The sequence below is a fragment of the Notolabrus celidotus genome, chromosome 8 (assembly GCF_009762535.1).
Source record: "Notolabrus celidotus isolate fNotCel1 chromosome 8, fNotCel1.pri, whole genome shotgun sequence".
In the NCBI taxonomy this organism is placed as follows: Eukaryota; Metazoa; Chordata; class Actinopteri; order Labriformes; family Labridae; genus Notolabrus; species Notolabrus celidotus.
The window spans coordinates 31,927,298-31,953,065 of record NC_048279.1 but is presented as its reverse complement, the minus strand read 5'-3'; the positions used below and the strand labels follow the sequence as shown (position 1 = coordinate 31,953,065).

At 40.2% G+C, this 25,768-nt stretch overlaps 1 protein-coding gene across 1 annotated transcript in view; it reads right to left on the bottom strand.

The window, feature by feature from the left end:
* spata5 (spermatogenesis associated 5) overlaps positions 1 to 25,768 on the bottom strand; it is a 155,863-nt gene that overhangs the window by 88,969 nt on the left and 41,126 nt on the right. Inside the window, exons 12-15 of the mRNA XM_034690793.1 lie at positions 24,644 to 24,853; positions 20,406 to 20,459; positions 19,244 to 19,323; positions 13,614 to 13,740 (exon numbers count right to left, since the gene is read on the bottom strand). Of these exons, the coding sequence (XP_034546684.1) occupies positions 13,614 to 13,740; positions 19,244 to 19,323; positions 20,406 to 20,459; positions 24,644 to 24,853 (471 nt within the window). The remainder of the gene's footprint in view (positions 1 to 13,613; positions 13,741 to 19,243; positions 19,324 to 20,405; positions 20,460 to 24,643; positions 24,854 to 25,768) is intronic.

Sequence of the window (25,768 nt, the reverse complement as noted above, 5' to 3'; positions counted from 1 at the left end):
TATTATGAATATGTTGTGTTTTTAGACTGTATAATAATGGAAGTAGTATCCGTCACGTCACGCATCTGTTCCTGAGCGCTGTTTTGAGACCAATCATCGGCGGGAGCCATATTAGAAATGCTGAACTCAACCATGCTTAGTGTGAAGTAAAGAGGCGGAGTTTGAGCCTCCTAGCCAACAGCTACAGTGTTCCCGCCTGTCAGTCAAGTCAGTCATGTCCTTATTTGGGCAAAACTCGTAATCTTAATATCTTCTGAAAAAAAATTCACCCCCCGCACAGAGAAATTAGCTACCTAGACCCAAGCTGTTTTTTGAACCAGGCTGTAAACATCTTTATTATCGCTGCAAAGATCGTCTTCTTTGAATGTGTGTGTATGTGGTTTCCGGTGTTTCTGCAGCCAGCCTCAAGTGGATGCTCCATGAATTGCAGTTTCTAACCCTTTCACATGGGCTTAATATTTTGAGACCGGAGGTTGCTGCTTGGTTTTTAAGTGTGTTAAGTAAGTAAAATGTGTGACCTCATGCAATGTTTTTGTTGTGTTTTTATGTCATATATTTGCATGTACAAGTCAAAGACAAATTTCTGCCTTGTGCCTGGTAAAAGTAGTCCATAAAGTTATCTTTATCTTTAACTAAGTAGCTGGTTAGCTGGCTAGCTGATACATAACTATCTCTTCATGCTAACAAAGTAGATTGTACGTCTTTCAAAAGCTTGAAAAAGCATGAAAGTGTTTAAGTGAGAATTAAATTAATTGAGTAAAGGTGTGAGGCAGAGTAAGAGGGGAGGAAGCACTGGGTTTACTACGTCATTGTGACATATCTGTTGTCAAAATACCTTCAGTCTTTTTTGAGTCACAAGAGTAGGATAACAGTAACATCCATTGAATTTAAGACAAGTGTACTTTTGCTTTTTGTTTTGTTTTTAACATTAGGAGTGACTACAATCTGCTATCTTTGTTGACATAAATTAATGTGAAAGCATATAAGCTCATCATCTTATCACATTTTGCACAAGTTCTTCATATGCTGAAGTAGCATCAGCTCTACATGACAAGCTAGAAGACATTTTGTTTATAAAAGACACAAATAAGGAGAAGGAAAAGAGAAATAAAGAGAGTAAAATCGAGCAGCTCTGCAGCAGTCCTGCATGAGGGGGGTTTCGGAGCAGCATTTATGAGAATAAACGAGATTTCCTGAACTGAGAGCATTCCAAGGGCGCCGGTGGTCTCAGCTTGCCAAGAGGCAAGACGACACATGCTGGAGATGTCTGCCAGGTAGCAGAGCACAAAGAGCCCTCATTTCCTCCCTATCCCTCCCTCACACCCCACCACCACCACACCACCCTCAACCCCGGACACACACACACACACACACACACACACCTCCCTCTACAATCCTCTTGTCTTTCTCTGTCTAGCTCACCAAAACAGAGGAGGAGCGAACAGAAATGTGTCTTTTGATTTACAAACAGCAAGATTTATACTTTAACTGGTTACACTTAAGACAGGTGACTTTTATTAACTTCTACTTATGAGGATCTTTATGCAAGTATGTCTAACAGTTTAAGATGCCATAGTATTGCATCAGAAAAGGAATCCCTATATTATTGAAGAAAGGATTTTCTGTCAAGTTTATTTGTACAAGCTTCTTCAGTTCCCCCCTTAAGTTAAATCCTTTGTGGCCAGAGAAGCAGCGTTTGTCTGGTCTTGCAGGTTTTTCACCGTTTGGTCGGATTGGAGGTTTTTTTGTGGTGGTATTCTTGGATGCACACATGTGTAAGCTGATACTAATACAGCCCTTGAAGTTTGATACTTGCCTGGGGATCCGGCTCCCCCAATGCTCACAAACACTCACACACATATACACGCACACACACGCACACAGCTTCCCAGAGCTCATCCATCCCTAGGTGGTATCCCATTACTGGCTTGCAAAGTTCCAAACACACACACACACACACACACACACACAAATACACACACTTTTTTGTTTTCTTTTGCCACTGTAGCTCCGCTAAGCCACAAGCCAAAACTCTCACTCTGCCTTCTCATTACTGCATCTTAGAAACACAAACCGCGGCGGGATACGCTTTGAATCCTCTCAAAACAAGACAGCTAGAGGGTGTTTAAGCAAAGAGAATAATATCAAAACTGCAGCTTGTGGTTAGAAGAACACATCGTTTCAGCAGAGGGACACTCAAAATCTACAATGTGGATAATATGGACAGCTCAGCTTCAGCAGGACAGCCTGTTCTGTGGCAGCGGGGCCCTATTCAAAACTGTGCAGTCAGGAAAAAAACTGTGAATAAGCTCTAATCCTTTAAGACAGCACCAATAGAGATTCCATCATGCTCGGCTCGTCACGAGAGGAGAGCAAAGCTTGGGAGATGATAACGTCAGGCCAACACAAAATAAAGGACGGCCTGTTTTGACTGGCTGGCTTACGGCCGCTCTTTTGGCTAAGGGTTGTTTCCTGTTGAGAGAAGGATCAGCTCAGGTGGAGGTTTGAGCCAAAGAAAAGGCAAAACAAAAAAAGGTATTCACAGAGAGACACTCCGAGGATCCTCAGCTGCCCCTGTTGTGAATAACAAAGGGTGAAATGTTTTGGGTGTTCACTGGAGGCTTTTCTTCGCCTCAGTCATAACGCACAGTCTTTATGGAGGCAGGAATTAAGAGGTATTCATATGAGCCAACACATAAACAGAAGCACGGCATACATTCAACAGTTTTATGATTTGCTTTAGGCTACTTTACAGTGGAGTCAGACAGGGTTACCCCTAGTTTTGAAATTAATAGTCAATAAATCAAGTAGTCAGACAACAGCGAGGCAGCTTTTGTTTTTAAGATCAGGTACGAGCAATAAAACCTAAATGTATTTATACTTTCACCTTTGAAAACCAACCTCTCAGGGTTGGCAGCTCCGGATCCCTTTGTGTGTAGTCCCGTCTAAACTTGATCTAAAATAAAAGCTATGATAGGTAAAGCCTTCTATTTTTGCAGATGGAGCTAAGATTCATGTATTTTGTATAATCATTAGAGACGTTCTGAAGCGACTCATTTCCAGGGTGTTTGAACGGAAATTCAATCTATCACAGTCCGCTGCAAAGTGCAAACAATGTAGAATTGGGTGTTCGAGTGTGGCTAACATTAGCAGAGCTAGCACCACCAGCCTTCAGCCCTTCCTGCAGGTTAACATCCACATACTTGTGCTGGTTACAGTGGTTATATGCCAGTTCAAGTAGACAGCCTTATACAGCTTTATCTCAATACTCTAGATTATAAGACTGTTAAACCATGCTGCGCTATGAGATGCCATCTGTCACCTGTGCTTGTTTACATCCAGGTAGTCATTATGCATTATGGAAGTAGCCATGAACAAGTAAAATACCTTTGCTCTCTAAAAATAAAAAAATAACCACATTTGAAATAACTTTTGTTAAAGTTTTAGTAACTAAATTGTCTTGTCTCCAAAATGTTATGTGACTATTTTTTGGCAAAGTTTAGTGAAAAAGTTCAGCAGATTTTTTTTTTTTAAGTGTAGATTATTTTTCCTACAGATTCTTAGGATACAATTCAATATATATACAAATAAATCACGATACAAGAAAATAATAATGTTTATAATAATTTTTAAAATTTTCTAAAATTTCAGGAGGTTTTTTAGAATCAGAAATACTTTATTTATCCCAGGGAAAAATTCTGTTATTACAGTTTGCTCATATAAACAGTATGTAAATATCAAAATATTAATAGAAAGAAGGAATAAAATAAGATGTAAATAGGAATAATAAATAAATAAATAAAATAAAATGAAATGAAATGAAATGAAATGAAATGAAATGAAATGAAATACAAATAAAGTTTATACAAAAGCGCAGAATAGTTAGAATTATCTATGTAAAAGTGCTGGTAATGAATGTGATACATACATATATATAAGGATATATATATAAGGATGTTTAGGTTTTAAGTGGTTTTAAGCTAGAATCCTGAAAACTCACAAGTCCCTTTTTTAATTTCACAATATGTTGCTTTTCTGGATTTCACATCTACTCTTGAACTTACAATCTTTGAGTTTTGGAATGTTTGTTGGACAAACTAAGTTATTCAAGCATGCAGCTTTGGGTTATGGTGTTTTTTTTCAATGTCTATAGGACCAAATGTTTAGTCTGTTGGAATAATGGACTGATTAAAGCTCTTTGAACTCTCTGCTGCAGCCCTAGTAAAAACATTATATAAATCCAATTGCACAGGAATCTATGCGTCTCTTCTGTCATGTGATTTATGACGTATTTGACACTTTATAGAAAGTCATGAGGTGGGAAACCCCGCCATTCTGGTTCACCAGGCAGGTGATAACAAAGGCATAAATCATTTGCAAGACACCAGTGATTAAGATCTGGAACACCAGCATGCAAGCATACATGAATGGAAAGCCAGTACACACACATGCAGAAACTCAACACACACACACAGCCACACACAGGCACTGATGTGAGTACTGAATGCTGTAGAATGAAGGGGAGGAAAAATCAAAGCTACACTTAGCTAATGCCTGAATATTTATAAAGTGGCCCACTAATTACAGTTGGGAGGAATTCGACTGTGATTACAATTAGCAGCGTCCAGACTGGGTTGGAAAACACTGGCAGATGTTCAGGCTGCTCATGCTGCATGCTTGATGTCGTGTATTTGCTTTGCACGACTCCTGCTGCTAGATTCCCAGTAGATCACAGAAGGTCGGCATGAATTCATTCACGTTTATCAACATGGACTTTCTTGTTTGGGAGAAGTCACGAGGCCGGATTCACCTCAGTTAAGTGTGTATAATTACAAAAGAGCGATGGCTTAGCTTCAGTTAATGGATATGAAATGGGGATTCTGTGTGTCTTGGATTCAAAAGTAGCTCTGCTAACTCTTGGAAAACAAGCATGGACTTCAATTAAAGATAGTGAGCAAGAAAGAGTCACATGGTGCATATTACAGAGCTAGCACGTGTTACAAGAAATATGTGATAGAACTAGAACTAGAACATTAACATGTCCCCTTTTTATGTGAAATCCAACATGCTGTCGAGCTTCATTTCAGTGGAAAAAATGTAAAGAGGAATTATTGATTCACACAGCCAACAACTGATGTCTTTGAGACTTCATCCTAAGTTGGATTTCACCCCCCATGACTGAAGACATTTGCACAGACTTTATCTTCTCAGCAGCATAACTGCAGGTTGAAGTCCTTCTTTTCTGAAGATTGATATGAATTTAAGAGTTTAAATCTGTTAAAGGTGCCAGTCTTGGACATTATTGTCAAAGAAGTGACACATGTCAGGTTTGGCACCATCTCCTGTTCATAAGTGACACTACAATACATGGAGGGCAGAGACTTTAGAGGGAGGAACATCTTAGCATGACCTGTGAGGAAAAACTAATGCAGAAATGATACAATGAATAATACTTGAAAACTTTATTGTCTCTATGATATGTTTGTACTTGTAAAACCATGATCAGATACATCACCTGCTTATTTTTGTACTTCTTAAAGCTATACATATTCATATTCTATTATTCTCTTTTATTCTAAACACCATTCTGTAATTTTCCTGAGAACAATCACGAAATCAGATTTAATAACCTTCAGGGTTTTAAGATGAAATCTGGCAAACAGACTCCTCAGGAAGCACAGCTTGTCATTATTGTTCCAAGGGAGTTACACACCTGGAGAGCTGTTGTGTGACTCAAACAGCCATTTGGCACGATTTCACCCACAACAGTGAGTGAATGTGTTTGCTAACACTGGGGAAAAGGAAGTTTGTAAGGGGGACGTGTGGCGCTGCTCATACCTGTCCAGACAGGATTTATGGGTGCATTTATTCTGAAATAACAGAACACACTTCATCAGAACCAGAGAGGGATGGAATCAGGTGTCCTCAAGATGATATGTATTAACTAGTATCAAAAAGACTGAAGGAAGTCATTGGAATGGTCTGAAAGAATTAGTAGACTCCTCACTGTTTTGATAGATTAAAGTTTAAAGTTAATTACTCATCTTTCCTGATCTTATGTTTTAAGGTCCTTTTAAAAAAAAAACAAAGTCTGTTCAGTGATCACAGACAAAACTGCATCACCATTTAGGGAGATGCAACATAAAGTTCCATTGAATTAAGTAAGGAAGTGGAGTTCAGTTTAAATATTATAGCCAGACTCTGCAGAGAAACAATTAGATGTTGTTTAAGACATGTATTTGAAGCCTACAGCTATGCTAGCAGTGCTGTTGGGTTCTAAATAGGCCTAGCTGTGCCTAAAACTATTGCTGACATGTTCCCAGTGGCTTCAACGGCTAACAGCTAGCATAATGATGCAGCCAAAATGTGTTTGTTTGTTGCCAAATCATGAAGTGATTTTGCATGTATTTGTAATTCTGACTCTGTGGAGCATGAAGCCAAGGCTCCAGGTAATGGCAGGCAGGTGTGTGTGTTTGGAAGCAAACAGTGTTTTGATGATGTTGGCATGTCAGCCTGAGTTTGTCATTGGTTTATTGGTTTGTGAGACGTTACTAGAATCCTGAAATCAAGGACTCTGTACAAACAATGTGACAGAATGTAAAAAAAAAATGGATTGCCACATCCAAATGAATGGTACCTGTTGAACCTAGTTTACAGCCTCAGTGTCCTAACACGTTTCCAATCAACCCCCCTGTGATCTCTCTAGACAATATTGGAGTTGTTGAAATAAAAACTAGTTGATTGAAGCAGGTACAATACCCACGAAGGTTTGATTTGGCATGATACCATTTGTTTTTTAGGTAGTCAAAACTAAGAGTCATGTAAAAAGCAAAGGTTGAATTCCCAAGTATTTTCTTCTTCAATCAAGCTTGGCAAATGTGGACATTTCCTGCTCCCATTTGTTTCATATAACTGTAAACTGAGTTTCCAACCATCTCTGTATCTCTTGTTCTCTTTATCATATAAATGAAAGGAAGGGAAGATAAATCTGGAGGAAGCTCTATCTATCCACAGCTGTGAAATGCCACCGTTTCCATTGTTCCTATAGAGCATAAAGACTGAGCTACTGTCCCTTCAACTCTAATTCTATTGCCTCTGTTTTGTTTTTTTCTTTCCCTGATCTGATAAGCACCCAGTTGGGTACTTCAGGTCCCAAACAAAGACCCATCTGCTAGTAATCTTCCCCACTGTAAGCACTCCTGCCTCCTGATAGCATGGAAGAAGCCCGCTCACATTAGGGTAAACAAATAGGCCATTCAGTGAAACAACAAACCAACAACTCTATCTGTCCCGAGGAATAAGCCACCGATGGATTCCAAAACATTAACAAACCCAAACGGAAAATGTGGTTCTCCTCTAACTGCAAATGGAAAAAAGGGACATCTTTGTTGAGTGAGTGTTTGTGTGTACAATCAGTTAGATGGACAGCTGCTCGACAAACAGAGTGACAGGGAGTTCTTCCTACTGAGTGGGCTGGGTAAATATCCCTGGTGGTGCTAATCAATCACCACGGCCCGGTCGTGGCAGGTCAGAGGTGGGCTTGGGTGATTGGCACAATACAAAGGAAAGAGGAAGTGTGGGACGCTTTTTGAAGGTGGAGGGGGGTTTGTTTAGTGACTTGTCATCATGCAGAGGAAAGGACGAACCTACTAGAGATTAGATTAGCCGCTGTGTCTTTTACCATCGCTACAGTAGATGATGCCGACACAGTAAAACAGTGCAGTGTGCATGTATTTGGCATAAGAATAGATAGTCCTGTGCAGAAAATAAGCTGTTGTGATACAAATCTGAGAGGAAGTCGTACTGTGTGTGAATCTTTTTGTTCGGATGTGATTCAACCGCATTAGTCACTATCTGCTTTTTGTTGCCGCATATTCACATTTGTCACTGTCGTAATACAAAGACCGGAGGAAGTTGAAGAACTTCATACAAAAGTACTTTGTGACATCCTGAACTTTGTGTGCAAAAGTACAGGATGTCACAGTTATAAAAGAGAGGCGTCAGGATTATTTAGAGCAGGGGTGTCCAAACTCTTTTCAAAGAGGGCCACATATGATGCTGTCAGAATACCTCAGGGTCAGTGGCTCCTACTGAAACCTGGGAATCCTAAAAGTTACATATGAAACATCTATTTAATATCAATTATTTTAAATGTTTTCTCAATAAAACAGTAACTAGGAAGTAAGATTAGCAAACGTTATCTTCTTCTGGGGGAAAATGTTTTTCATTAAGGTCGGGCAATGTGGGAAAAAATATTGTATCATTATTTTCCTATGGCAGGATCACAATCTGGATTTCATCACACTTCTTTTTAATGTTGTTTTTAAGACTGTTCTGACCAGCAGACAACATTTTATAACAAAATAATTATTTTCCTGCATTCTGAACTATTTTTATGCACCTAATTTAACCTTTTCTGTAAGATTTCATAATTTTGATCTTGTCTTGTGTCCTCTTTTGTGTCTTCTGAACTTTTAGTGTTCATCAAGAACATTTTCACATCATGATAAAAACATTCATTTGTAAACCTGTCAGCTTTAAGAGTTTTTGTGTTTCTTCTTTACAGCAGTCTTGCAGAATTCCCAGAGCTTTGGCTTTAGAGAGGTAGTCCATATGAAGCTTTTTGAGACATTTCAGGATTTACTTTAGTTTTGTTTGTGTGCTTGTAAGAAACTGCAAATGTACAGATGATTCAGAATGTGATTAATTCTGTGCTATAAATAACACAATTTAAGATGGAAGCTTGGGGCCACAAATAAATGGACCTCGGGCCGCAATTGGCCCCCGGGCCGTACTTTGGACATGCCGGATTTAGAGCCTCACAGGTATACCGGCTTAATGACATTATAAGGCCAAAACAGGCACATCAAAGAGAAGCTGGTATTGGCGTATGTCCCCCAATATGCATGAATATAAATATAATATAGTTCTTTGTAGGGTTTACAAAACTGCTTCTATGCTGCTTTCTAGTACAGCATGCTCCAGATTTAGAGTTAAGAATACTTTCAGCACTGTCTGCAACAAACTAAGGATGACAAAGACAATGGTCCATGGGACAGATGGTTGGAAATGTGTAAGAATGTTAAATATCCTTAATTTAAGATTTAAAAAGCCTTGTGATTAGTGTTTGTATTGTCATGTTGGTGCAAAATAAACCTAAAGAAGACTCTTTCTATTCCAACACCAAAATAATAATGTAAGTATATGTTTTTGCAAACTTTTCCAATCAATATTGGCCTCAAAAGTCACATTTACATCAGATTCAAGCAATATTAAAAGTTTGACCAACTCTCAACTTTTAAAGAAAGAAGTTAAAAACTCTGTGGCCCAGTAGCAGCAGTTGAAAGACAGATATCAGGCCTGCTCCTCTCAAGCTACAGCAAATGCCACTTTCTCCCCCTCCCTCCCTCCCACTCTGTCTGTCAAACAGCTGAGGCCCCCAGGAGCCTCCTCTGCTGCAGTCCACAACGACTTCATTGACACCCGAGCGTCCCATTAATCTTCATTTGTCCCATCATATCCTGCCATTGGTATGGAAATGCTCGCCCATCTCCGGTGTGAACTGACAGTCCGTGACTGCGGTGGCAAAGGGGCGGTGAAGGCAGGCTGGGTGCTAAAACCGAGGGGGGGGGGGGGGGGGGGGGGGGGGATCAGGGTGAGAAAGTGGGGTGCCTATCTGTCCATTTGGCAGCTTCCTTTTCCAAATGTATGTCATAGCTTCCTTATTCAAATGACTTGAACCTCAGAGAACACACACACACATTCACACTCTCCCTCGGTGGGGGGTGCTGGCAGAAGGAGGTAATCTGATTTCTCAGCTGCCCGGGAGACGACTTCCTGAGAGGGAGGCCAGCTTGTGGAGGGATGCCTGGGTTTCCCCATCTGTCCACTCAGGGGCTTGACCCCCTTATAGACTGTTAGAGTTTATTTCTACCTATCTTTTCTGTTATAACACATCCTTCACTCCTGTGGACACACAGTGAGGATGTCTGCACATTTGCACAGAGCATTTATGTAGATGCAAAAACTGCCATCCTAGCATTGGACTCTGTTGCTTGGTGTGCCATCTTGTTGTAAACACTACACAGTGTCCTCTGCGGCATGATTTTACTGTCATGTCCTGCATCCAGAAACTCATCTACCCCCCTGCCCACCAACGAAGAATGAAGAAGATATTCATCTTTTTTTTAATGGTTCATAAAAAGTATAAATTAGAACAAGAAGTTCCCAGTTCTGAAAGCTTTGAAAAGAGCTTTATTTAACTGAATGAATCTAAAACTCTATGAGGAACCAGACCAAATCTAACAGGCAGCAGATCCCTGGAAAAGAAACCTTGCTCAGGCCAAAGAGAAAAACATAGAGTTGCACAACTTTCCAGGAATGTCCTTCTTTTAAAACTCTTTAGAAGTTTACTTGAAAAAAGTGTTGTCCTATAACTTTGGGTGAAATTATTAAATGTGATTAAGGGTTACACATAACAATGAACACAGCATCAGAGATTTAAAGGTATGGGTGTATTTCATGTGAGCTGAGGAGGAGAGCCGAAAATAAGAAGAGGACCGAGACAAACGACAGCTTGGACATGAGCTTAAGAAGCACCGTGACATTTCCCTTCCTGTGTCCTTTCTGACAAGGCACAGACTCCGTCTTTGATCAGCACTCAGGAAATTTCATTAGGACAGAGATGGGCGGATAAGAGACCAAAGAAGAGGAAGACAGGGAGATAAAAGGGTGGAAAATAGAAAATGAATGGAGGGAAGGAGAATAAAAGACTGATAGTAGCATCTTAATTTACTCAAGTATTCCTGGAGAGGAAGAAGAAAAGAGACGGGGTAAACTGAAATGATTACTGTCTTGTAATTCTTCATTGTCTTGACCTGAGCCTCATGAATGCTAACAGCTGGATCCTGAACATTAGGTTTTTATTTATTTTATAAATTAGTCAGGATTTGGAGCACCAATATGTAAAGAGTCCATCAAACAGACGAAAAAAGGAATCAAAGTGTGATGATTAAATTGTCTCAGATAGGAATGAGGGTGCAGGAGTTGCTCATGGAACCTGAATACTTGAATGAATGCATTGCTCTTTGCTAATGGAAAATAAACAGCCATGCTAGCAGATACTTGTAGAGCAGCTGCACTTAGTATGTTGTATTTTTGTTTATGTTTTCAAAGTTGTGTGTTCTGTGAGCTGAAAGCTGAGATCATTTTTACTAAAGTTGACAACAAAGTTTAGTGATCAATGCATCAGTACATTCATTAAAAATAAGAAACATACATCTGAGTATCTTGGTAGGAGAGTTCTTAGTCTTGCAGGTATTAGATCATTCAGTTTTATGTTAACCAATAGAGTGCATGTTGGAACAGTTATCTCCGAACCAAGAATGATGATGTCAGTGTTGCACACAAGGAAATGTCAGGAGACAAAAGGAGTTTCGGAATAAATCAGTCAAGTAAAGGAGGAGATAGTTCAATAGATTTGTAAAAGCTTTGAGCAGCTGTCGCTTCTAGATGATAATCAAGGGATCACCATCATTAGAGTTTATCCTTCAGGTACAATGAAGCCATGATTACAAGTCGATCCATTCTAGGGATGGGCAATGATTATCGAATATCCGAACATTCGTTCACTTTGTAAAAATTGAAGAGTTACTTGGAATATTTTCTCATTTTAGAAGTAAAATTTTTCATAGTTTTCACCGGTGCCTGGTTGTATTATGGTATTCCCGCTAGACGGTGGCTACAGAGCATCTTAAAGCTGTTTGCTAACCGCATTAAGAAACAGAAGAAAAAGAATCCTAACTGCATTAAAGCTGGGGTTGGTAATCAGATTTAGATACACTTTTTGTCATACTGGTTGAAATGGTCTTTATGTCCCGATGGCAATCAATACATAATGTGTTCTTAAAAAAGAGTGAAGAAAAGCTGCTATCTACAGCCGGAGTAAACCTGGGAAAACACCAACCAATCACTGTTTTTTGGTCCCCTGGCGTTCACTCCCCTTCCCCTGCCTCTGCTTCCCCTGACTCTACTGACTGACCCTCTCGCTCTATCTCGGGCCTGTCCCCTCTGACTCTATGAGGTACTTTTTTCAGGACTGTAGTCCGGATCAGAGTCTAAAAAGCTCTCACCACGGGGGCTCTGACAAGCAAAAGAATTAATGACATTTATTAAGTCCTACAGAAAATGTAGATGTACTGTAGCGTCCATCCGGACGCTGTAGGGATGATGAGCCGATTTGAGTTTTAATAACCGGTCACTGTCGGCCGTGATCACGCCAACCAACAAAGCAACAATCAATGTTTGAATGAATGAAGAACTTCTCCTCTTGTCTCTCCTCTCTCCAGCTCACACACTCTACACCTCTCCTGATGCCTTCACTGACCGTCAACACTGTAGGAATTAAGAACATCTACACTGAACACGTTTAACAAACAGTAGAGTTGTTACAGTATTATATGTGTGTTATAACTTTTCTCCTGATATCGTGTCATCGGTACAACTGGATAATGCTAGCATGACAGTTTTGAGTACTAACAGCAGCCATGTTTATTTGTGTTTTTAACTTTCACTATGATAATGTTTTGGTGAGGACCGGTTTTGAATCAGTCACCATCATATAGTCGCAAGTCAGCGGCGCTCGTGCATGTGAGCGGGGTGACGTTTTGGAGGAGCTCCGAGGGAGGAGGGGGGGGGGGTTTAGACGGAGTCATGAGGAAATGCTACATTCAAATTCATGCTAGTTTTCCGAGACTACCAACCCCAGCTTTAAATAGCAAAAGAAGAAGAAAAAGTATTAGCGACAGTCGGCGTGATTTTGTCTGTTTCTGACGGCCACACTAATGCACACGGATTTCCAGAGACTGAGCATGGCTGTAAAATGTAAACATTAACGCCAAGCTGCATCACAGAAACAACGACATAGAGATCAAGACAGACGCCGTCAGTGCCCGCTACTGTCAGCACCTCATCCTGCTACTGGTTAATGTGACTGCAACACAAACGGGCTGTTAATGGGACAGGTGTGCGCGTGTGTGTGTGTGTGTGTGTGTGTGTGTGTGTGGGGAGGGGGATTATTTGAATAATCGTTGCATAGAAGCCAATGATTATCGAATTGTATTTTGGCTTGAAATGCCCATCCCTAATTCATTCCAGGTATTTAAGCATCAATGGAAGTCTTGGACCGAAGCTATGATAGCATGCCTTTAGTTGGACTATTGGCATGGCTAGGAATAAGATTAAAGAGTGCTAAAACTTTCAAACCAAGACTTGGATAAGATCTTTCAATTTGATGGGTCCTGACAAGGAAGCAGATTCTTTGTACCCGTAGACCTCTAGTGTTCTGAAGTCATTTCTCTCTACTTTTCAGCATGATGAACAACCATTTGATCTCTCTCCAACCACTCAAAGGCAGAGTAACAGTGTCCAAAGAGAGAGTGGAGGAAGACAGGCCGGAGCAGGTGACCTTTAACCTTATCAATCACGTACAACAGAGCAAGGGAGGGACAGGAGGAGACAGGAGAGACAAACACACAACATCCCCTCAACCTTATCAATCAGGGACCAAAGAGGAGGAAGAAGAGAAGAAGACAAGAGAGCCGGCGTCTGTTTACCTTATCGATCATGTCGGGCCGGTTGGTGGCGGCCAGCACAGTGACGTCCTGGAGCTGCTCGATGCCGTCCATCTCTGTCAGGAGCTGAGCCAGGACCCGGTCTCCTACACCGCCAGAGCCCGAAGAGCTGGAGAGGTGGACGGGAACATCAGACAGATGAGTGGATTGGATTAAAGGAGAGGGAAACAAAGATCGATGATGGAGAGGAAGAAGGACATTTGTAAATAAGGCAGAAACTTATACAAAAAAAGGGAATCCTTGAAGGTGAAAGTGATGAATTACAGATAGAATAGGATGGATGGATGAGGTGAGGACAGACATTATTTACTGTAAAGGAATGAAGGGAACAAGCAGTGCAATTTAGAATACGTAAATGCCTGTATGACATGCTTAAGCAACTGGAGTCAACACATGGAGTCATCACCGTAATTACTAGAGATGAACTCATCCAGCTGTTGGATACTTGCAGGGAATTTCTGAATAGTTTCACTGACACTCTGATAGCAGGTTCTTTCATTAACACAATTTGCCCTAAAAGAAAAGCCTTTGGCAGCAGACGAGTGTTTTCCTGCCAATGATGTTCTACTGAACTGCAACTCAAAACAAGGCATCATAAAACGCTCCATCCCTCCAGAATCGAGCAGACCTCCTTTACACAGAGTTAGCAAATATGTCACCTTGTTTGGGCTTGTTACTGTTTGCCTCTGATCAGACAACTCGGAAGTTTGGGAACACTGAAAATCCCACCCAGGTTTCCATTGAGTGAAATGGAAGTGGATTTTGTTTATGCAAGAAATGGTTTGCAAAGTCTGTCGTTTGCTATTGGATTTTTATATATACATATATTTTTTAACAGTCTCAATATAACTTCAAAAATGGAGGAGATGCCATATCTTCACAACGTCTTACTGAACAGCTATAGATCTGTTGTCATAGCTCAGTTGCTGTACTAACAGGGCTACATCACATAAACAAGATCAATCTTATAATTCTTTGACAAAGTATATAAGGATTCACAGTAAGTGGCAAAAGGCAATTTTTGCACAAAAATATAGTGTTTTCACTGAAGCCAGTATCAAATAAAAATGACTTGATGCTTGTTGGGGTCTAAACCAATAATGTTTGTTAAGAACAAGACTCATATGTCAGGGTGTCTCTGCAGCTCTTTAGTGCTTTATTATAATAATGTTTTGTCACACTTGAACTCAATAGGAAAATAAATAAAGTGCATCCATTTCAATTTTCCTTTGGCAATATTTTGATTTTGTTAGTAATTTGGTTTCATGTCTCGTATGAGATCATGTTGGTATCTGTTGCAATATCTCCAGTTTTCAATGGTAGATGACATTTCAATCAAACTCTTCATTTCATCATTTAAGGATAGTTTTTTTCAGACAGTGCAATCATGATGCTATATTTTGTATCAAATGTTAATAAGGTGCTAATTTGTCCCTTTCGGCACACCATAGATTAGCTGCTGCAGCATCTTCCTGCTACCTGCTGCCACTGTGATGGAACATAACGTCATCACTGTGCTTTCTCTCTCTTGGGACCCCCTCTAAAACGAGATGACACATCTCAAGGGGGTTTATCCCAATAAATAAATGTATTCTTCTTCTTCTTTTGAAAGGCACAATCTGAAACGTAATATTCACTTTGTGTCAAACGTAATACAAATTTCACCAAAGTACTCTGGGTTTCAGCAACCACCTGCAAACCAGGCATACAGGTGCAGCTAATCAGCCTGAGCGAAAGGCCGCCTTATCTTGGAGTGTGTGAATCACCACAGATCTGCGAATGAACACTTTGACACTTTGAAGCTGTCTCCTCCCTCTAAGCATTTAATTTAATTTAAAAAAAAAGTTTCACATCCCTGTTTTTATACCATGAAAACTTCCTTATCTGCAGAATTTATAATTATTAAAAAGAAGATGAGAGTTTTTGAAAAAGCATAGTCCCACTAAAAATAAAACCTCCTCTTGATTCCTGTTTTGTTTTTTTGTTTTTACTTTTTTTTTTGCAGATTATTGATAAATAGATACATTCTTTTAAAGAAGGTCAAATCTTGTATTGAAGTGATGACAGACAATTAATAACAATAATTGTAATACATTTTATTTATAGTGCACTTTTCAAAACCCAAGTTAATAAGTGCTTTACATGGGCAGCAAATTTAAACAGGCAGTTTGTAAAATTAAGGAACATTTGATGGGTAACTTAATTTACAGGCTACCAGGACATGGTATGGAAGTGCAACATTGCAGCTCCCTTCTGTGTGTGTTGGTTTCTTTTACTTTTTAAACTACAGTAGAGCTTTAAGGGACAGAGAAAATGTTTGAGAAGGTTGCACCATCAATTTTCACAGCAGCATTTTCTGACAGTAAGAAAGATTTAAAACAGAATATTAGCAACTCTATCCTTGTAGAAACTCATCAGCGTGTTAGTCACTGTATTACAAGGTGGTTATTTTCCATAACACAGTGCCGACAGCCACCCCTCTCTACTCAAACTAACACACACACACACACACACACACACACACACACACACACACACACACACACACACACACACACACACACACACACACACACACACACACACACACACACACACACACAGCCTCTGTTGACAGGGCCAGCGGAAGTGCCAGAAGTCATTAGCAGAGACAAGGCTGCAGAGGAGCACAAAGGAGCTCTGTCACTGAGATATGAAGGGAGGGAGAGAGAGAGAGAAAGACAGACAGACAGACAGACAGACAGACAGACAGACAGAGTTTGGGGCGACAGTGGGGGGGGAAGGATTGGGGGGACAGAGCGATGAATGGGAGATAAACAGGTATGAGAACAAAGATATGACCGCAGAGGGGGAGACAAAAGATGAAACATGTCTGAAAAAGAGAGAGAAGCACTTAAGATCAAGAGGGGAGAGGAACCAAGGAAAGATAGGATGAGGGTAGAAGAAAGAAGAGGGACAGATAAAGAACAACCCCTCTTTCATTTCTCATAAATGTCTTCTATTTTCTTTACTTTGTGCTCCGTCAGTTTATTTTCATTTCAGTCGATCCTGAACATTTCCCTCGTGTCCGTCAGTCACCTGTCTTTATCTAACATTTATCCATGTTTGACCCCCCCTCGTTCGCCTCTCTTCCTGTCTTTCTGTCTTTTTCATTTCATTCCACCAGTTTGAACTCGTGGCAGGTAGGCTGACAGATTTACAGGTGCTTCTCATCTCCTGCCTCCAGAGAAAAAGGAAAAACAGAATATACAGCAGAGGCTGTCTGGTTGTGTCAACAGTTTTGAATTCTTGCCGGCGTGCAAAGCCACTTCATTGATTAAACACGGCAGGAAGTGAAGACCAATAAATAACCTTTATAGATCAGTGCTAAGTGCTTCTTTTTTTTTTTTTTTTAATGGCGAGTGGCCTCGAGGCACGAGTCCAGCCTCCCGTCCAGCTGACAAACTCTCACACTGTGGAAGGCTGGCTGCAGAGGCAGAGTACATTTGCAAAAATGAACATCAAGATAAGGAAGGGGAGCTCAATCAAAGTGAAGAGAAGGCTGAGAGATCTTGTCAAACCAGCCAGCGACAAAACTGATTGATGAAGCTGCAATAAAGTCGTATCCTGTACTGGAAATGAGTCAAGACAGCACTAAAACATCAAAGCACACAAGTCATCTTGTCGAATATCTGGATTATCCACCTGGACAGTTCAGAAAAATAAAATTGATAAGAGAAGATGACACGATTATGTCAAAATAGTGAGATGGGAAAGAGGTCTGCTGGTCTTGCACATTAAAAGCATTCAGCAAGGTCTTTTGGGTCAAAGATTGGGGCCAGTTGAGGTGCATTAAAGCGAGAACAAATCTAGATATACTGGTCTGACTTTGAGAAATTCAACTTAGTGCAATTTCAGTCCGACTATAATGCTTACCTGCATTTAAAAAGTCCACTTTTAGTCAAACTAATGCAAAACGCTCATAAAGAGTTTACTTACATCCAGTTCTTTGTCATTATTTAGTTATGCAATCACTGAACACAATGGGGAACATTCATTTTCAGTGGACAAGGAAAGAAATACACTGAATTTAAGGAATTTCCCACTTAAGGAATTCTGACCCTGGTATACTACAACTTAGGAACTATTCCATTTACTACACTGGCCCATCTTTTTACTTGAAAACACTTATTTTAAATTTGATTTTAGATATTAGATATTAGACCTATTGCAACTTGAGACAAATGCAAAAGCTCCTATCTGCAAAATGATCCAGGAAAAGTAGGGAAAAACCTCCTATCTGCACTTTGTGAGGCACTAATACCTAGTTGGTATTGTTAACAAATAATATATTCATAAAGTCCAAAAACAGTGTATTATATACTGGGTAGACTTAACAAATAGAATTCTGCAACAGAAAAAACAGTTTTTTTTAGTTTTCTCAAAAGAGTAAATTTTTCAGATAGGAGGTTTTTCCCCTTTGCCCATCGATATGTATCTTTTTAATATCCTGTAAACGTACCCATTGATCTACACGCCCCTGAATATTGGTGCTCCATTGAGTGATTTTACAAAGTGTTACTGCACTGTGAAAGTATGAGAGGGAAGGTATAAACAAACATCTCACATCTTAACATCTTAACTGTGTCCTGTCTTGTGGCTCCACCTTGACAGTGACACGGTTATGCCTCCATTACACCTCTTTTATTACCTCCGATGCTGGCTCAGCAGCAGAATGACTTCGCCCCATCATTCCACCGATGTGACATTTACTGTGACAGCAAGAAATGTTTTGTACTGCCAAAGTAGAAGAGTAGAAGTAGAAGAGGAGGAACTCAACTTTTCTCTAAGTGGTGGAGATTTAACGGGTGAATAAGTGCTGAGACATGAACATTGATGATTTAACTCAAGCTTTCATAATCAGGAGAAGACGTTAAAAAAAAACAGGTGTGTTAAAACACGCACTGTATGTTTTGTGTAGCATTTGAAGCCTTTGCCTGAGGGCCCACAGAGAAAAGCTGGCCTTTAAATGATCCTTCCTACATTTAGCTCCATCGGCTGGTTTACCAGGAAGCATGCTGCATATTTGGCCTTCCCCATCTGCCGTGGACGGGCACAATGAAGTGTTTGTGCGCCTCCGGTCTGTGTCCTCTGTCCGCCCCCCGTCCTCTTTCCTTTAAGCCACAGATGTTCCCAGTGCCATCCCACTGAAGCGCCTCCGGACAAGACCGTGTTTTGTGTTCGCCCATCGAGAGAAACCCGCAAAAGTCTGAGCGGACACCATGGGAACTGAGTGGCGGGCTTTGATAGAGCAGTCATGCAGACTTTTTGGGATGTTTGCTCCATCCATTCATAAGTGAATCTTTGTCGGAGAAGGCGAGGGAGGGTAAATTAAAGCAGGCCGTGGGGATGACTGAGCATTTGTCATCGCCGGACAATGAGTGACCACAGAGCTGAAAATAGTAAACAGTGGACAGTGACGGCGGTCAACAGTGAACAATCACCGAGGAACTCTTGGAAAGGAAGTGAGCGTTCATTAAGCATGCAGGATCTGTGATTCTGACGCTGTTTCACCCCTTTCTTCTAAATCCAGAGCGTTTCCTATGAAGTTACAAAGAAGTAACGCACTATACCTTCCTCTTTCACCGGCGAGAGCGTCGATCTCATCAAAGAAGACGATGGAAGGAGCGACGGCCCTCGCCTTCCGAAACACCTGCAAGCAGCGTCAGCAACAACAGGAGACAGGAAAACAGGACAACTGTTAAGCAGGAGGAATGAATCATTGTGGGGGCACTTACTGTATACAGGGGAAATACAGCACTCATTAATGTCACAAGTTACATGTAGAGCCATCTGTTTCTTACATCAGCAACTAAAAATATCTACAGGAGCACCTCAGTTTAAACACTTTACTTTGGACGTGCTCCTAAAACACACACTGAGACTTCTAGAATAAACTAAAAACGAATCTATTCAGTCTGGCTTTCATGCAGGGTTTCATCATTTTAACAATTTAATGTTTTATTTTAATTTAAAAAATTCTTATTGTATTAATTTTTAAAGTATTTGTTTTGTATTATTGTATGTTGATCCTTTTTAATGTATTTTTTAAAACTATTTATGTACTTATTGTTGTTTTGATGCTTTAACTCAGGGGTTCCTAAAGTGTGGGTCGGGACCCCCCTGGGTTAGATTACAGTCAGTAATCTTAATTTGTTTATTTTACCCATTATGGTAACAAATACAGACAAAAATAGTAGTTGCATTTGAAATAAAATCCTGCAAATAAGTACATTTCATTAGTTTTCTACCTTTCTTTTCTCCCAGATGACTTCTAAAGTTAGGGTTAGGGTTAGCTAACAATTAGCAGCACAGGAAACACAGCCACATGTGCATGTAGGTAAACTCATTTTGAAGTATGAAGTAACATTTAACCATTTCAAGGGACATGGGGGTCACAAATCTTTGGCACCTATATTTGGGGGTTGCTTGCTGAAAAGTTTGGGAACCCCTGCTTTAACTTACTTTATTTTGTTGTTGTTGATGTGCATTAGTCTCTACTTCAAAATCCATTTAGTTTTTTAGTACATAGCATATTTTATGTCCTTTTTTCTGGTTTTTAAATCTTAAAAGCACTTTGAATTTCATTTGAATTGTATGAAAGGTGCTATATAAATAAAGCTTGATTGATTGATTTGTAAAAAGAATACAAGATTTTCCAACTTTATCATACGAAAAAACAACATTATTTCCTGCATTTTTATAGCTCTAATAAGGAAATAGCAACAGACTCACCTCTCTCACAGCTCTTTCAGACTCTCCAACGTACTTGCTCAGTAATTCTGGACCCTATAAAAAAAATCAAGTTAACTTTAAGAAATGATCCAGTGTTACAAATAAAGACAACATTATGATCATTATGACAGCCTGTAATGCAGCCATGGGTTTTTCAGCATTCAAGACATTATAACTTGATTGTTTCATCCTGTTTGAGTTTGTATTGTCATGTTGGAGGGAAAGAGTCAAATATCTCTTATTACAACTCAGCGGTCCTGCATTTGAATACATCACAAGCTGCAGTCTTTGCATGAAACTTAGATCTCAAAACCCAAATACTGGTTAGCTTTTGTTATGTTGCAGATCAAGATACCACATTTCTGCACTTGTGTCACCTTCAGTGTGAATGTCACAGAGGTGTGATGGTGGGACCAAGTCGTTGTAGTAACAGAGTTGTAACAGTGCGACATGTGGTCACTGTGTTTCTTAGAGATGTTGGTGAATGAGGACCTTGTGTGCAATAATGTAACATCACAGACTGTATTCAGTTGTTCATATGCTGCAGGATACAACATCTGATTCATATCATTGCAAACATTTTGGGTTTTCTTTTGTTTGGTTTTATGTTTTTGAGTCTTTCAGAGATTAAAAACCTCATTCTTGTTCATATATTAATTATTGGTGTCATAAATAGTCTCAATTTTTTACTTATTTTCATCAGGGGCTGAGAGTCTCATGCATGCACAAGCTACTGATGAACATCGAAGCTAAAGAAACAGATCTAGAAATAATGCTCTTGGTTTAAAGGAACTGAATTTACCAGTGGTAAATCATGTCATCATCATCATTAAGACACCTCCTGACGGATCATGTCCACATGTTGTGAAGTTTCACCTGTTGGGTCTGTGTTTGTAGAGCGTTCAGATCGGGAGCTAATAAACTAAAGGAGCAGAGAGGCAGCTGCTGCTCTGTGGCGTCTTCTACAGATTAAAAAGAGGAACAGTGTGAAACAGCGATAACACAGCGTGAGAATGTCATGAAGGACAGCAGGGTGTGTGAGGTGCTGGTTCAACATCGACTGTACACTCTGTCCTGGTTTGTGTGTTTTTGTGTGTGTGTGTGTGTGTGTGTGTGTGTGTGTGTTTAACACCCGTGTTTCAGCCAGCAAATAAAGAAGTTTCCCCACTGTGTCAACACTACAGCTCCATGTCTGCTGCTGCTGCTCTCTACAATCATACGACGCATTATGTTCCATTACTCTTCCATGAAAAGTGCAATACCAATAAAGTTTGATTGATAGATTGGTTGATGCTCCACCTAACATCACTTTTACTAAACACCACCAGTTTTTATTCCTTAAACCTTTAATACCCTCTGTCTCTCTCTCTTCTCCTGCAGTCTTTTCCTCCCTCGCCTCTCCCTCACTCACAGGCAGATAAACATCCACTCAGCCCTCACAAGAACTTCCTCCACTGCAATCCACCCTTTCAACACCTCCGTGCTGACGGAGGAGACGACACTTAACTCCCAGCCCTTTTGTCTCCCGTAGTAAGTGTGGAGGTTGACTCATTAATCCCAGGTTCCTCTTTCTCTGCAGCCGAGCCAAGAGCTGGACATGCAGAGTCTAAAAACCATTGACGGTGTGGAGATACAAGCTGTGTGTCTCACTGTGAGTGTGCACGTCTGAATGTGCGGATATGTGTGTGTGTGTGTGTGTGTGTGAGTGGCGGCGGTGGGAGGAAACTGAAATTGACAAGATGATAATAGGGCTTTTTCACGCAGAGGAAACAGGCTGAGCCTTAAAGTATCCACATTTAAATCTGGATGGCGTATCTATGTCAAAGCAACCGCTGCACTGGAAAAACCTGATACTGTTATTGCAGATGGTGGAGAGCAGCTTTCAGCAGGAGGGACAGGATGTTTTCTACCCCTTCCACAAAGCACACGCTCTTCCTGATGACTTCTAAACTGTTGCACAAGATTATAGAACAACCCTGTATTTATCACCTTTGTATTGAATATAATATGTGATGCTACAAAACCTGTTAAAGTCTGTCCCAAAAACATGAGAGTGAAAGTGACAACACTGTGAGATACGCTCGACGTATCTGATCATGATTTTGGTAATGGTTGAAAAACATGCAAATTGAATGTATTTAATAAGAATACATAATTATTTTGCATTATTTGGGAGTTCATCTTGATAACTAGAATAGGAAAACTAAAATTGATCATTGAATCTTGTTTGAACTCTGCATCTTTCAAAAAACCAGGCTGCAAAAAAATGTTGTCAGGTAAATGTGCAAGTCTTGTGCATGAGTCAAACACCATCCTGGGAATGTAATAGATACCAGCGAGTACTTTGCTGCAGAAGAAACGTTTAAAAGATGTGAAATGACACAGTTGAAAAGTTTTTGAACACATGTAAAAATACAGTGTGTAGAAATGAGAACGCTCCCTTGCTCACCCCCCTCGACAGCGAAGCGAATGTGGTCAAGAAGCTGCTGTGACGCATTTAAAGTATGATCCTCCATTTTTCAGATTTGTATCATCAAAAATGTCTTATTTTGCACACAACAACATCTCTCATCTTCTTCGTCTTCCTACCTGTGCATGTCCCATGGTCACTCACTAAATACAAAAACCTATAATTACAAGTTTGTCCATTTCGGTGCTACTGTAGAAACATGGCGGTGCAAGATGGCGGCGTCCGATGAAGGGGACCTGCTGCTTAGGTGGATGTAAAAAACAAAAAATATTGTGTTTTCATTATTTATTATTATTTTTTAATATTTTTGTTTATTAATCTTATTTTCTTTTCTTATTATTCAATAATTTTATTGTCTTATTTCTATTGTTATATGACATTGTCAATTACAAGTGTTCAACACAATTGTCAAATTCTGTCAAAAAAGTTCTAATAAACAAAGTTCATAAAAATATATACATATTTTGATATTTAAGTGATCAGACACTTATTTAAACATACTTATGAATATTATATTATGTTTCTACCACGTCTGTTCTGCTGAATGCTGCTCATTACTGAACACTGTACCTTTAAATATGTTGTCCAGGCCAGATTCAACCACAAATCTGCTTCCTCACACACACACACGTGCTGATTTTTAAGTTGCATCTCGTATATATTGCGGCTAGGATGAATATATTACTGTGCATCAGAGTCACTGAGAAAAAATGTATGAGGGGACAATGGTCCTCGCTCTTAGGACTACCTGTATCAAAGCTTATCTCCATCAGAAATCAAGCTCTTGGACACATTTTGTCTGTCAGGTATTCATCAACTACATCAGCATCCAAGGGTCTTTCTAGCTTTGTATTCAGAGCTGAGCAAGTGAAGTTCCAGCACACGTGAATTTTTCTTTTTCTTCTTCTGAATATTTAAATCTGTCTCTCTTTCCAATGTCTTTCTGATATGTTTATGTATTTAAGCACAAAGCAGTATTTTATCAAGTTGAGTTCCCTTGATTTTCACCTTTTCAACCAAATTTCCACACTGAAATTGTTGTTGTTGCTCACTGGGATTTGTAATGTGTTGACATTTTTTAAGAGAAAAACCTGCCTGTTTGATAAACAAAGCATAATTTGACTTATTTAAGAATTTAAGACACCTCTTGTGCCTTATATATCACGTCTTGAAGTGGTGTCCATCTGGAAACTTAACGTCTGCTTGCAGCTGATTTTGCCCGCAGTTCAAGAAAACCTTCCTGACTTCGTCCTTGTGCATACAGAAACCTAATTTTGCAAACTAAAACTCAACAAACAAACTTGAAAATCACCGCCCCATTTGCGCCCGTCCTAATGAGCCTGGTTGAAAGATTCTGTCTCAGCTTTCGGTCTCTCACAGCAACCGCTTTGGAAGTATCCACTGATCAAAAATTCAACAAGATGATCAATCAATCTCTGTCGACCAGGCCTGAATGGGCCGAGGGTGAGGGTGACATGGGGGGGTGGCAGAGAGGATGGGGTGATGAATGAGAGGGGACAAACGCGGGGTCAGAGGTCAGACGGGGAAGCTTTCTGCACAGGAAGTTGTGTAGTCAGAATGCCTCCAGGTCATCAGGGCAGGGAAACATCTCCACCACTATCACTACTTCATGTGAATACTTCACCCACAATGTTTATCTTTATTGTAATTTGATGTTTCGGATGTGATGTTGAATTGTAGTTTATAACATGTTAGGATAGTTACCTCTGTGTAAAAATATATTAAAAACTTCTCGACAGAAACTCACTTTGACAGCGAGGAAGTTGAGTCCACTTTCATTAGCCAGAGCCTTGGCTATCATGGTCTTGGAGCATCCTGGAGGGCCGTAGAGAAGGACTCCTTTGGGTGGCTGGATCCCCATGCGGATGAAGGCCTCGGGGTGCCGCAGAGGCCACTCTACAGCCTGCTTCAGTTTCAGCTTCACCTCCTCCATCCCGCCGACATCTGACCAGCGGACCTGAAGGTGAGAGATACACAGGTATCATTTCATAGGCTGGAAATGTTGATTTTTTGAAGATAGAAATGGAAATACAAGACGGGTATTAGATGTTGCTTTTTATAAACATTGAGACCACAGAAGGTGCGTTTCGGGGTCTTTTAGCCCCCAGAACTACTTTAGAAGTCCCGGGTAGATTTGTGCAAATCAGGCCTGTGACGTATGGAAGGAAAAAAAGTAAATGCACTACACCACCAGACCAGTAGAGGGCAGTAAAACAAAGATGAACGCCATTCATCACAGATGACACTATAGAAGCAGACGGACAGGCAGGTATCATTATGAGCAACACAACAGTTAGCCTGTTAGCATGAAGAGACTCAGCTGGTCTGTTTTAGATGGTGCTATATTTCATCACAGATGGATTCACTGAATCAACACGTGAGAGGAGATAAGCGCAAGTAGCAAAGACATTTCAACACGGCTTTAAAATCCTTTTGAACTCAAAAAGCCGTGGCAGAGATCGGACGGTGTTTAGGTTTAAACAGCGACCCTGTTAACTGGAGACTCTCAGCCGGATGCATCCCTCATAAACGTCTTTAGACGATCATTAAATATCTGATGAGGATATTTTGAATAAAAACTAAACTAGTTTGCATTCCCAGGAACTCCCTCTGTGCTTCAGCAGCTGTGTGAGCTCCACAAACACTGACACGTTCAGCTGAAGATCTCCAGTTTACAGGGTCACTTTTAAAACTGTAACACCGGGAGAGACGCATTCATGGTGGGCTGAGAGAAGACTACTGTTACAAGCTGCTAAATCAAGAGAATCGCAGCTTCTTCTTTTGAAAAGTACACACACATACAAAAAAGATAGAACAAATAAAAACTAATGAAAGAAAGAGAAATCAAGTGAATCACAGATGTGTGTGATGT